Source organism: Camelus ferus, chromosome 20, assembly GCF_009834535.1.
Source record: "Camelus ferus isolate YT-003-E chromosome 20, BCGSAC_Cfer_1.0, whole genome shotgun sequence".
In the NCBI taxonomy this organism is placed as follows: domain Eukaryota; kingdom Metazoa; phylum Chordata; class Mammalia; order Artiodactyla; family Camelidae; genus Camelus; species Camelus ferus.
In genome coordinates this window covers 14,358,404-14,373,295 of record NC_045715.1, presented here as the reverse complement: position 1 = coordinate 14,373,295, position 14,892 = coordinate 14,358,404, and the positions used below count along the sequence as shown (strand labels likewise).

The 14,892-nt window shown below is 38.3% G+C and overlaps 1 protein-coding gene across 7 annotated transcripts in view; it reads right to left on the bottom strand.

Annotated features, from left to right (window-relative positions):
• Window positions 1–14,892, bottom strand: part of CDKAL1 (CDK5 regulatory subunit associated protein 1 like 1) — a 721,376-nt gene that overhangs the window by 390,808 nt on the left and 315,676 nt on the right. For all 7 annotated transcript variants that reach the window (XR_004313468.1, XM_032462575.1, XM_014557197.2 and 4 more), the window contains one exon: window positions 7,594–7,760. Coding sequence is in view for 6 of the 7 variants with exons in the window: in XM_032462575.1 (XP_032318466.1) it covers window positions 7,594–7,760 (167 nt within the window). In the remaining variant the exon portion in view is untranslated. The remainder of the gene's footprint in view (window positions 1–7,593; window positions 7,761–14,892) is intronic.

The following is a 14,892-nucleotide window of genomic DNA, read 5'->3' as shown; positions in this document are numbered from 1 at the left end:
TGTGGAGTTTGAACCATACTAATTTTGACAGGTGGCATGGAAGCCTTCTCAGCTACTCCTGTGAAATTAAGGATTCAGGGAATGGCAATGCGAAATGCCTTTTAAGATGCAAATTAAACCATACACATATCTCATGCCCTCCTTTATAAACTGACATGTACACGAGAACACTAAAAGATGAAGTAGGAATATTTGTACTCCACAATGAAAATATGTAAATTTCCAGGCTTCCAGTATTTCATATAATTCTGAAATATTAGAGTATTCTGCTTTGTTAAAAGATACACACACACACAATTCCATATATTGCACTATGACATCAGTTTCTTTATAAAGCATTTGCTGAGGCCTTTTCACTTATCATCTTGACACACATTTTATCCCTATGTCCCTATGTTCTTTTCCTCTCAGGAAAATGGTCATTTTCTTTTGGGAAAGAATATAAATATGTCACTGGATTTCATCAGCAATATTCAATAACTAAGGCCAATGGCAAGAGAAAAAATGATGACATTAGTGGTTGTGAAGTTCAGATAGTTTTTACCACAAAGTGGATTAAAGCATATTATGATAACCAAAACCAGTTTGACCATTTATACTCCTACGCTGGGTCTAGACTGGTAATTTAGAAATTGTAACTGAGGGCATCAGTGAGGCCAACAGGTCAGGCCTCTGTTTAAATTATCGATGGCCATATAAAAAAAATTTTAAAACAAGGTATTTTCCATTGTTCTCCCCAAGAAGACAGAGGTACCCAATAGTTTCAACATGAGAAACATTCATCCACAAAATAGTTCATTTTTCCCCTAAAAACATACCTGGGATGATAAGCATAAAATAAGATTCCTGATGAAACTGAGTGTATGGCTGTGAGGACAGCAACAGAGTCACGTGCCAAGATCAACTCTATCTATTCATTGAGTTCATCTCGTTTCTGGGTGCTCTGGCCTGCGTGTTATCAGGAGGCTGAATCATCCAGAATATGACAAACTGAATCTCAGTATTAAGAAGGAGGAAGCTATGAACGTTTTACTGGCGGGCTGTTGAGTTCAAGCAAAGCTGAGGATTCTTGGGCAGGGCTGGAGTGTTAGGGGTAGAAGACTGAACAGGAACAAGTGAGGCTCACAGGAACAAACAGGCTGTGATACAAGTATGTGCACACATGCAAATGTTTTAGTACAAGGGCCGGACTGAAGCTTTGCTGATGCTCAGATCCAAATCCACCCAGGAAGGAGCAGAGCTGGCGCTGTGGTTGGCGGGGGTGGGGAGGTAGAACCTGCAACCATGTTTATGCAGAGCAGTATTTCAACTTCATGGTTTATCAGGAGTCAAGTCATTGGGCAAACAGGGCTAGGGCACAGCCTCCATCCTCATCTTCCCTTCCAGGGAGGCTGTTCGCAGCTGAGAATTAGGCCTGATAAACTTTTCATCAAGAATATGAATCCTTTTCATATTTGATGAAGGATTCCTCTCCTGAAATTTTCAGAGAGGTACCAACTTTGGTTTCCTGTTTCTGAGGTTTCACTGACGTCTTGAAATCTATTCACAAGTGCCAGGTTATGAATGAAGTAGAAAAAAAAAAAAAAAAGAAAAAAGAAAGAAAGAAAGTGCTGATGATCATAGTCAGTGAGAAACTGGGTGCCAACAGTCACATCATACCACACACGACAAGTCCCAAAAGCTACAGTACACGGAGGGCAGAAATAAAGGATTTTTCTGTCCATTTTCTTGCTCAGAATAAATCATCTAGCATGTCCTTCTATTTACCAAAAGGGTGAAATATTTTGTCCCTAACAGCACAAAACCTCTTTGCATATTTTTCTATTATTCTGGAAAGTATAAGCCATAAGGAAAAAAAAAGTTTAAAGACCCCATGTGAACTGTTGACTTCAGTTTGGAAATTCTGTATTCCTTTGATGAAACATAAGCACAGCAGGTACTGAGTTTGATATTATTTTGACACTATGAGGCATTTTTCAAAAGTCTGCCAAGCCAAACATACTATTAATGTCCATAAATTACCATGCAGCGAAAGTCCTTGACAGATACCTACTTTCTTCTACCAGATAAATTAACTTTGCTAAATATGCAATAGAGTAGGACTTAAAGTCATTTAAATAAAAGTAAATATACAAAAATCACAGGTGGCAGGAAACTGACTTGTAGTGACTACCAGATTTCTCAACCCAAAACACCTGGAACATCTAAAACATCACTATGATTAACTTTACACAATGTAACATATATAATATATATAATAGCAACATACTAAATGTAAATCTTGCAAAATATTGTACATTTTTAACTCAAGTTAAATAAAATGTAGCATATTAATGTGAATATATGTGTCAATATGTTTCAGCAATATTTTACAGAATATAGTAATAAGTTAAAAGATAACCAATTTGCTTTATTCATATTGTGAGTGTAGGAAAAGTCCTTAATATCAAGCATTTGCACTCCAGATTAATCAACTTGCTCTCTCTGGACCAGGCTGTAAGTGATGCACTGAAATTCTGATATGAATTTAAGACACACAGGAATCTAAAAGAAAGACAACAGTTCTTTTAAATTATTCATAACACACAGAGAACCAGAACAGCTCTGATAAATAAAATCCACTGATAATTCCCATATCCCTTACTGGTCAATAGCTTTAATATCTTTTCCCTACCAGCCAACCCATAAAACGAAAAACAAGACAAACTGCCTGATTTTAATTTCTCCTCCTTTTCCAGCCACTGCTGACTTCCCCGATGGAGATTATAAAAAGCAGTGAAAGCTAAGAAGCAGGAAGGAGAAGAGAGAGGCTAAGAGCCTAGATAATCTACAAGCTCAATAATCAGACAATGACCTCATTTGCTGTAGGTAGTCCTAAAGATACTATCACTGTGATACTTCAGCAGGGCGAATAACTAAAACACATCCCTTAGATGGATCCCGCCCCCACCGTCCAGAACAGCTCCACAGAAGTGTGACTCATAAGTGAGGAACACGTGTGACAATCATCCACAAACTCTTCTAAAACGAGATGCTCAGCCCGGATATGAAGACAGCTCAGGATATATAAGACACACAGTCAACGAACAGCTCAACTTAGAGCCATCACATCACTCCACACACATTTATTAAGCGCATGTTATCACAGGCGCTGAAATGCAAAGACCAAGGATACGATACAGCCTCTCCCTAAAGATAACAGTTTTGTGGGATTTAAATGTAAATAAGTAGTCCTGAGGCACCAGGATGAGTGCCGACAGAGATACGCTGGACAGCGCCTGACAGCATGGAAGGAATCTGGGACGGTCTCGTGGAAGACGCAGTATAGGAGAAAGCATTTTAAGTCAGACAAGATTAGAAACGAGTTCAGCTGTCAATTCGTTATGCAATTTGGCCAATTATTAAAGCTTGCTAAGACTTGGCTTCTCAATCAATGAAATAAGGATAATAATTTCTATATGGCTAGCTGATTTTAAGAAGGAAAAGACATGAAGTGTATAAAGCAAGTCACATGGTTTCTAGAAAATAACAGGAACCTGAGAAATTGTACTGGTCTTATTACGATTCTATTACAAAGTCTGGGAAAAAGTTCCCAGTGTTTTCTGGTGCCTGGTTACCAGTAACCATTGTATCACTGTCACTGGCCACATCACCCCTTGGTGGGTTCATATGCATTATGTTCAGTCTGAACTAATATTTTAGCTGTGGATACCTACAACTCAGAAGGCAAAACTAAGCAAGGTAGTTTCACGAGTAATCAAATTCACAAGCTGCTCCACCTAGAAGGTCAGAGTTCATTAAAAAGAAATATGCCAGCATTATTATCTCAGCGATATCAACAGGAAAGCAAACACAGAGGGCAAGTGTCTCTTATTTGCCACTACAGGGGCAAGATATTAGTCAACATAAGTAGTAGCAAATATTAGTATATCTGATTAACTCAGGACCACCAACTGTCATGTGGTGAGTGTGAAATGGGAAAAAGTTAGAGTAAACATAGCAGGAGTATGAAATGGTTTTAAAAAATGCAAGCTACATAGGAAGCATCATAAGGGTAGTAAAGGGAAGAGAGAACAGAGATGTAATGGAAGAAGCATCTTGAGGACCCTGTAGGTCGTGAGCGAGAGCTCTTTATCCTAAGGGTAATCAAGAGGCATCACAGACTTAAAATGAGGCAATAAAAGCTTTTTAAATCTACTGTTTTATCTATTGTTTCTACCTCATATCCAAATTTAGTAAGTATTAGATAAGGTTATCATTTTGTTTCTTCAGTTGCAGGGTGTTTTCCCACCAAATATACACACGTTTGAGGTATCTTTGTCAGCTATATCGTCATTTAAAATAAATCTCATATTGTTTTTAAGGCAGTGACAAGTTAAAAATAGGTTTGTAGACGTTCCAATCAGATACTTGACCTGCCTGCCTGATAGGGATTAAGAATTCTCCCTCCCTTCCTTGTATTCATTACACCTTTATTCAGCATCTGCTATAACAAAGTGCCACACATAACGCCAGGCTCTCGATTAGAACTTAAACGTGCATCCTGTATTAAGTGTAATATGCATCTTCTGTTCTTAGGAAGATTTAAGAAAACGTATTTTCAACAGATCTAACTTTCCTCGTCATACGTTTAAATAATGATAGAAACTCTGGTATTCTCCTTTAAATGATTTCCCCTTTAAACTGTTCAGTTAAAAAAAAACTGGTAAAAGAGATGAAAAAAAATTCAAGAGTCAGGTGAAAGTGGAGAGAATAAAATGAAGAGGAAGGAGCGCAGCCAGCTGAAGGCTCTGTAATTGAAGTCTGCAGGATGAAGCATCTTCCAGAAACACAAGAAGGCTGGCTCCTATCAGTACAATTCTCCAGGACACTCACTCACAGCTTCCAAGTAGCTCTCAAGAGTGGCTTCCTTCTATTCCTACGTTTAAAAAAAAAAAAAAAACACACCACCTGTCATTCACTGGTGTTACTTTTTCCCCTTGTTTTCATCTTTTCTCCTGTTTCCTTTTTTTTTTATTGATGATCTCTCTTCAGCACTTTAGATAAGTCAAGTAATTTCTGCAGAGTGGTCTAAGCTTAGCGAGAGGAAAATGGGGAAACAGCATGCACTGGTGGGTGAGGCTCCCTGGGGGGGCTCCCTTTCCGAATGTTCTTTTTCACACCTGGAAGCCAGGGGTGCTGTGGAGCTCAGGTACCTTTCCTGGTACAGAAGGGTGTGTTTGTGGAACATTGCAGGCTCAAGGCTCTCCCGATAAGAGGAGGATGAGAAGAACCAACAAAGTGTGCAAATCCTATCAAAGCGACCAAGGAAGACTTGAAAAGCTCCTGCTTCCAGATGTCTAGGTCTTTGATTCTTGTACACTTTTGCTCATTTGTTTCATTTGGCTCTGTTTCCTCTGGACTGCTTTTTCCTTTGGTGTGGTCCAGGGGGACTGGATTACTCCCTGCTTATCAAGTGCAGAGAAATGGGTAGTTTTCTTTGGGACAAACCTCACCCTCGAGGCTCATTTACTTGGTCATCTGGTGTTGCCTCTTCTGGCCACAAGGTTAAGGCATCAAAGTTCAAGACTACAGTGGGCTTTACAATTTATTTCACAAAGAAGCCTCTTCCTTTATCCATCATTTTATGCATTCATTTACTGGGCGACTACTGGGTCGGGCAGGTCTGGAGACAGAAACGACTAGGTCCTTGCCTCGTGAAGATGACGATGTAGGAGGGAAGGCCAACGTTACAGATGTCTTAAAGCAAGAATGTTAACAAGCTAATGCTATGACAATCAGAACTTGTTATCACTCTAACCACAATCTATGAACCAAACACCTGGTGCTTTTCCAAGTAAAGTGCACCTTCTGTTGATTTTTAGAAGTTCTTCTGGAGCATCTATTCAGAGGTCAACAACTCCAGTACTGCGTTGGGTACTGAGCATTAGGGTTTGCAATAAAGACGACATTAGGTTTTGCAATCTTGCAATTAATTTAAGTGCTGAATTTATCCTAAGATGAACTAGGTTACTCATCTCAGAGCCAATACATGATTTTTCCCCCTTGTGTTTACTTCCCACCTTAACTTCTCTGACTCTAGCTACTCATGTTCCCTTGATCCTTGATGAGACTTTTTTAATCCATAGAAACTGGCACGTTATCAGCTGTGTACTGGCAGGGCTTCCTTGTCTTCCTACCAACCATACATGAGCACATCTCCTGGGCTTCATGATGCGGGCCTCACACTTACCACAAACATCCCAGGACTGCTACAGCTCTTAGCATATTTGATTTTTACAGAGAATCTTTTGCTTTTCCAAGTGTTGAGTCAGAGGGTTATGTAAAAATTGACATGCTTGCAACTTAATTTTTAAATAGCAAATCATAATTGTCCTACATTGTCCAAAGTACCAAAGTTAACATATAAATCACATGCATCTGTGTAGGATCTGGCTGGGAAAATGTGAGTAACAAAATTGAAATTTCTAAATTTCTTCATTACAGATTCCTAATTAACGATCAGATTGCGATCAACTCTGTTTTCCTTCTAAAACACATTGTTGAGATTAGAGTGGCTTTTCAGCAACAACCTCAACAAGTATAAGCCTTCAGATCAACAGAAACAATCTTTTAAATCTTTGAGCATTCATGCACATTTATGCATTAAATTTCAGTCACTATACTTGCTTTTAGAATTTTGCAATGTTGTTTTTCTGCACAAACTAACTGCAAAGAACACAGCTGATTAAAAATATGTGACTTGTTTCCATACTTGGCACATGACTTTTTAATGGCATTTATGAGATTTCTTATCCTTAACTATGAGCCTAATATTAAATAATAATCTTATTTCTCAAATAACACTCATGGATCCTAGCATCCTTCCATTTTAATGGATGCTCCCTTGTCCATATTCTTTGCTCATATTTATTGTGTCATTTGTCATCAAGTATCACAGTTACTTGCACACACGTCCACTTTTTTAGTTTAAAGATAAGCTACTTGAAGGGAGGCATCCTGATCCACGGAAGGTATAAAACTGATGCCAGGGCTCTCACATCATCATAACCCCTTTTTCATTGTGAGCACAAGACAACCAAGTGGAAGAATACTGAGCTCTACGTCTCTTTGATTTCACTTCGCCCTTAACTATCCCCAGACAAAGGGGTGAAATTTAAAACGTCCTTAAACTTTACAGCACAGTATCCTTGTAGGTGGGGCTAATTTCAGATAATGCAACGCTCACAGTTGGCTGCAAAATCAATGCAACGTATTAGCAGTCCTGAAACAGACAAGGGTTATAAGTGGAGGAATTGGGGCCAATTTATGCAATGGAAAACTGAAGGGCTGCAAAGAAACGAAGAACTGTGACAAGATGGCAAATACTGGAAAACCTCGGCAACATTAGTCAACAGTGAGGAAGTGAAAACAAGACGTGCAGACTGACAAAGAAGGGGACTTGAAATTCTCTATCCATTCTTGGTCACGTGGGACCACACACAAAACGTGACTGTGGTTTTAAGTGAAGCACATGTGACGGTGCTGAGGCTGCCACACTGTCCGGAATGGTTCGTGTCTGTGTCAGCAGGGAAATGGGGTGCTTCTCCTTACCTCCAGATGCTCTAAAATATAGGGCGGATTTGTCATGCCAAGCCTCAGCATTGCTCCCTCTGGAATCACTTCAACCAGCTTCCACAGTAGTGTGGGGAGACTGGTGCCAATATCTCTGCCATAAGCCCCTGTGTCTTCGCTGGTCAACCATATCTCACAAACGCCCTCTGTGAATCAAAGGAGATAATTAACAAATCTGTTGCAGAGCTGTTGCCTTCATCACACAGCTGCTCACCCTTTCTAATGCAGTATTTCTCAACACTATTATGCAGGCAGCCTGGGTATTCAATTGCAGAGAAAAAGCAGCTTATCCCACAGTGACACTGGGTTATTAAGTTCATTTTATGAACACCAGAGTGTAACAACAATGCTGTCAATTATCAGTGTATCCTATGGAGTGATTAACATTCACAGCCAATCAGTTCCTCCAGAGCACTCTGATCAAGACTAAAGCTTTAGCCCCAGCACAGAGAATACCTATTTTAATGAACAGCATAAGCCCCAGAACTAAAAACAGTCACTCCACAGGAAAGGTACTATCAACAGTTAACTCACTCATCAGTCTGTCACTAACCCAAGGAAAAATGTCAAGTGTAGTTAAGCTTTAACTCACGTATTATTAATTATAAGGTACCCATTTCTCCTGCAGTAACTATGCTCATTTGTTGTCTTTATTCAATTAGGAATAGACTGCACTGTATTGCTGCATTCAAAGGAGCTGGCTGCTTTATAAATGAAGTATTTGTGTTAGAAAACTCGTTTACTAAAAATAGGACAGGTTGCACCCTATATTCCATCAATCAGACTTTAGGAAAATGGATATATGTTTTACTGTTATCGTTTTTATAAAGAATCCTGACTTCAAACAGTTCAGCCTGCAATAACAGTCTTTCAAAAATCGAAAAGAAATACTTCTGGATAACCTAGTATTTAACATAAATAAAGCAGAGTTAGCAAGAGCCACCCAAGTTTTCATGGCATACAGAACTTTTCTGAGTGCATATTCAATTAAAGGATTAAAAAAAAAAGAATTTCATAAGGGGAATAAAAAAAGGATTAGCCTGTTTTAAACGGCCAAATGATTCACAAGGCCAAAACAATGAATTGGGCCTGTGAAATTTGTTCGTCCTAACGTGATTTGTTGCTTCTGAAGAATCTCAACACACACACACACACACACACACACACACACACACACACACACACGGCACACAAAGACGCCAGCCTGAACCAAAAGTATAGTTTCTAGGAAGAGTCCTAAAATTATAATTTTAAACTGGGTTTAGTTGACAGAACAGAAGAATTTCAAAAGTACATTTAAATATTCCTAACCAAGAGAGACAACAAATAAAACACACGGCATCCATGTGAACGTGAACTTAAAACTTACAGAATAAAAAAGCAAAAAGGAAAGATCTTCACTCTCTTTAACATGTTCCACTGAGGTGGAAAAATTTATACTGAAGTTAAGATCTCCAATCAGTATGCTTTCCTTTAGAATAAGAGATATATTTATTTTATCAAAAAGACTAGCCAACCTACATAGAAACGTGTTCACTTTTCCCCACTTGACTATCTCTCTGAGACAAGCATATTCTCACTGACACCCATATCGACATGGAAAATACAGGAACAGAAATAAAATTTACTTTTCCCTAATTAAAGAACAGGAGACATCAAAAAAACAGCTCCGTTTTAAAAGTCAGCGATAATTTTAGTATGAAAATCAGTACTGATATGAATAGATGGGTTTTCTTAATTTAAAGATGTAGTTTCCAAAATTAATAAAGCTTTACTTAGTTTTAATCATTTATTAAAAAGTTTTAACCTCAAAATACATAACCCAGAATGTCCACAGCTGTTTCTGTAGCTTTGTAGTTTTATAAATATTTTCTATACTCGGAGTAAATATTTTTCTATTAAAAAATAGGTTGCAATTAGTGGTATCATCTGTATCTTAATATTACATATGCCATCATACACTGGACTCAGACAACCCCCCCTTTTTAAAAAATCTTATCACAAAATCCACTCCAGGAAAAGAAATGGCTAAGTAACAACATAAATGGATTTTAAAACGCTCTGAAAGAGGTTATAAAAACAGGACATTATCCATGATTTTCCAGTTACTGGCATTTGAGCAACACAATATGAATATTTTAAAATGAACAGAATAATTTTAATTTATAATTTTTCCATCCAAATGGTTCCACGTTACGCCTTATGTAGAGAGAGCAAGTTCCTGGAACAGTGCCTTGCTGCTGCTAGATGAATACAGGAGGGGAAAAACCTCTATGAATAGGAATGGAAATAACATAACATCCCTGCAGAAAACAGCAGCCAGCTCTTGAAGCTGCATAGGTGGGGACCAATAGCCCCCTGGTGGGCTGAAACTTCAAATTAAATCACATAAAGAGGAAGCAGCTGTGACACTAAATCAGCAACAACAGGAATAACGGTCTTGACGTCTCCAAGATCAAGGCCACTAAAATGCTCTAATAGCAGCCTGCTCTAAAACACAAGGAAATGAGAAAACTGGTGCAAAACGTGAAATCCTTGGACTTTAGGAGAACCGTGCCTTGTCAATTCAATCCAAAAATTTGTCAGAGATGATTCTGCTCTTAATGTGAGAAAGTTCAGGTTTTGTAAGGTTCTGTTTCAAGCACAGATTCTAATGAGAGCTGATCCCTCACGTGGTTAGGATACAGAGAGCCATTTCGTAGTAAAAGAGAAGCTCCATGTGGAATCCCCACGCCTGACATCCTTTTCTCTGGGAAGCATTGTGATTATTCATAGTGCAAGCCGTTCCCATCAGGTCAGCTTGCAGATGAATTCACCAGGGAGCTGAAGGCTGCAGTCTGTAACCACAAATGGATATTGGGACACATGCATGCTTCTGGCTGCACACTTAACTGGCTATACTTATGGTCAGAGTGCTTGCCCTAAGCACCTTCATTCCAACAGGACTTCAGTTATGAGCTATGTTCCTTTGCACCTTCATTTCTTTCTTCGTCCATCAAACATTTATTACCTACTATGTGCCCCGCAGCTCTTCCAGTTCGTGACCGATATGTAATCATCATTCAACTTCTGTGACCTAAGACTGGCTATGACTCAGGAGCTGGCAAGAGGACACTGACAGACATCCTGGGAACTTCACACACATCCTTCTCAGGGGTGATGGTGGAGGGGTGGGTCCTGGAGAACACAGCTTTAGAAACCAAAATGAAGGGTGGACTGGGCGGGCTTGAAGTGGATATGACGTCAACCCCAGTGAGATAGATTCAGTCTGCACTATAACATGGATTTTGATTAATACGTGTCAGAAAAACAAACACATGAAAATGAAAAGGAGAAGCAGGCAGGAAGAACTGAGATAAGAGGAGTGAATGCCCAGTGAAAACTCCCATGCCTGTAAAAATAAATATGTGCAAAAAAAGAAAGTGGTGGGTAGAAAAGTGGGAGACAGAAAGGAGCTTTTTTTAAGCATCCAAGGAGAAATCTTACCATTTCCTAAAACTTCATCTACCTGACTTTTGTTCATGTTGCTTAAATTATTCAGTCAGACTTTTCTACCGAGCATTAGGTTCGTAAGATCACCTATCATTCTGCTGCTGTACTAATATTGGCATTTAAAAAAGCAGCAAATACTAAGAAGAAATGAAATGCATCTTACGAGGGAAAACTCTTTAAAAAGTTTAGTTATTGGAGTCCATTTTCATTTTACTCAAGTAATTATAAATCAGCCTATGGTTGAAATGCTATTTTTCTCTGAATGGAGAGCAACCTCGACAGCTGGATTCTGATCTCTGCTCCACAGTAATTTGAGATGGCAGAGGATGGAAAAAGTAGAAGACATAAAAGGTTAATAATAAAAGAAAGATAATATTCTCACTAATATAAGTCTCATGACAAAAAAAAAATCCTTTCTGAAAAAACACACTTTGCCAAAACTCAATTTCAAAAGATTATGACTTACTATAACTTCTCCTGTGTATGAGCTTCATTGTAACAAATTAAAATATGGGTGAAGATTGATTTCATCTGGTCAGAAGTGATAGTTCTCTACTAGCTTTTGCTTTATCATTGGGGAAAATTTCCACCATAATAAGTTGTTTCAATTATTCCATTATGAGTAGAGCCTCTAAAAATACAGATTGTAAAAATATAAAAACTGTAAACAGTGATTAATGGGATCAATAGTTAAAACACACCAGATGGCAAGAAAAGCCACATCAACTAGACATAATAGAAAGAGATCACCTCAAAATCTGCGAACTCTTCCTTCCTCAGAAGATGTGCTCTCTCCCCGCTTCTGTCCTGTACTCTCCATTACCAGCCTGGCCTTTCCCCTCCTTCGCCAATTCCATCCCCTAGTCTTTCCCCACCACCCACTCCAGCCTTCATCCTCCATTTCCTTCTATGGCCAATAAATAATATGAATTAAATATACATTATTTGTTATGTTTATTTAATATCCATTACATTCTCTGCTCTTAATTCCCCATTCTCTCTTTTAAGGGTCACAGAGTATAGTTACTCAATTTTCATGGGTGCTTTCTCCTTAAAAAATAATCTTGGGCAATTCAGAAATGAATATGACCCTCTGCCTAAACACTAGAAAGGTCACGGAAACTTCTTCAACAGCAACACTTACAATAATACAGATAGTCAGGCTTTGACGTGTTTAGCGTATTCATTTAATAGTGAATTAGACAACAGAACTCTCCTTAGGTCCCTTCTGATCCTATTACTGGACACTCAACGGTTTTACATTTTCCTTTTAGACAAAAAATGACTTAAATAACAGTTTTATTAAGGATAGCCCCCTAGCAGATTAATCAAGGCTATCTTTTAAAGAGCAACAATCACTGACAAATACCCAGGTAACAGGCCACCATAGAAGACAATTATTTATTGGCTAATTCTTCAATTATATCATGTTTATACTACTTTTTCAAACTTAAAAAAAAGTTTACTTGTGACCTGAAGGTCTTTTTCCTTTTTTTTGAACAATGTTAAATTTAAAGAAAAGTTTCAAGGACTATAATGAATACCTGTACCTCCTACACCTAGACCCATGAATGACATTCTGTCACACTGCTGAGCACTCTCCACATTCACAAATACATGGTTTTTTTTTGACTCATGTGAGAATTAGTTGCAGACATCATAGCACTTTACCCCTAAATATGCCAGCATATAGCTTCTGAAGTCGAGAACATTCTTCCTGACATTCTCACAACACAACCACTCCCCCAGGCAAATCTGACACTGGACGACACTGTAGTCAGAACTCTGCTTTGGCATATGCTGCTCCCTCTAAGATCCTTCCACTCTTCTTTGCATAATGAATACCTCGTCCAAGAAACTTTTTTGACCAACCAAACTAATTTAGATGCTCCTCTCCTGTGCTTCCAAGCATCTTGTGCAAAATTCTGGGCCACAATGCCTCGTAATTACTGGATTAATTGTGTGTCTCCCGATAGGATGCAAGCATCTCCCAGGCAGAGATGCAGAAACGTTACAAATACACTAGGCCTAGGACCTACTGTGGTGCACAGCACAGAGGAAGCACTCAATAAACTTGGTTCCATCAATCAATGTAGTTAATAAGATTGCGTTCGGTAAAAATGACCCATTACGTTTAATTCAGCTAACAATGGACTTGTTCCCACACGTGTATATGTAAATGTGTCTGTATGTACATGTGTGCATACACACACACACAGTATACACAGGAGTGTATTAGGTTCTGCATTAGGCAATAAGGCAATAGCAACATGAATTTTCTTTGGACAATATGAAAATGCAGCTTGAATGTTGCAAAGTGTGTTGCGTAGTCTCTTCAATTCTAAGCAATTTTGCCTAATGTTCCCTAGTACCCTATAGTGGTGGTGGGACAACACAGCAAGCGAATATAAACCATCTTTTTATTTAAAGGACAGATTTTCCACTTGCACCTAAGTTCAGATGGATCAAGTATCCATAAAACAATGAAGCTTTAAAATGATCTTTTTTAGTGCTTTAATAATAAGAGTTAACAGACAGTATTTCCAGAGCATCCAGACATCCAGGAGTACAGTCACACACAGGAAAACAGTTACTGGCTGAAACTGATGATGTTGCTGCTAAACAAAAACAACCTGTGTAATTCATTTCGTTTGAAAGGTCATAATCAGATAAAAGATTGTTTATTTCCATACTTCTACAAGAATTTGGAAATAATGGAAAGCTAAAAGCAAACCAAACACCACAAAAGGATGACCCGCTTTCTGCAAACAAGGCATCCGACTTCCCAGTCTCCAAAATCTACAATAAGCCTCAGTGAGGCAGATTCCGTTTATCCTCTTAATTCCAGTCTGCTCTGTTCCATACGCAGGCTTTTTAAACACCCCTAGAGAGAATCCAGGCAGCCGTGTCCATGAAAGGACCCGCTGGTGGTTCAGTAGGAGTGGGGAGAGACGTTGTTTTGTCTTAAAAAAAAAAAAATCACAACAGGCTTAACTCCCAGCAGTCCAAACAGTACAGATATAAAAGGAAGGAGGAAGAGGAAAAAAGATGGCCAGATGCCTGCAACACAGTACCCGTTCTCAGAAAAGATTAATATGAGCTGATCATGGTGACAGACAGAAATTTATCTAGATTTCAAGACAAACTCAAAGGGCTACAGAATAGTGTAGAGGGGAAAGGAAACTAACGAAGCAAAAGATTTTGTGTTATTTTGGCTAGTGAACTCAATTATAGAATGAAGAAAAAATAGAACGTAAATTTTAAATAGACCAGAACATTTTTATGACTAACAGTTTCTGGTCCAAAAGGTCTTTCTCAAAAGTGACCTCCACCAAATCTACAGTCAAATACGACCTGAAATCCTGTAGTTATAAGGAGGATATTCTGACTTTGAATATAAAATATATAAATTAATATTTCAAGTATTTAAACAACAAACACAGTTTTTGATTTTCTATTATATTCTTATGTTCAATGTCAAGGTGCATTGAGTACACAGTTTAAGTGTCTTCAGACAAATGTAACATTATTCATTCATTGATTCTTTTTTAAAATTTTTAAAAAAAATTTTGGGGGGGGGCAAGATAATTAGATCTATTTATTTATTTATTTTTAATGGAGGTACTGGGGATTGAATCCAGGACCTCACGCATGCTAAATAAGCATGCACTTTACCACTGAGCTATACCCTCCCCCATTCATTGATTCTTTCGCTCTTTTCTTTTAATAAATTTTCTTTTTTATTGAAGTGTGGTTGATTTATAATGTTAGTTTCAGGTGTACAGC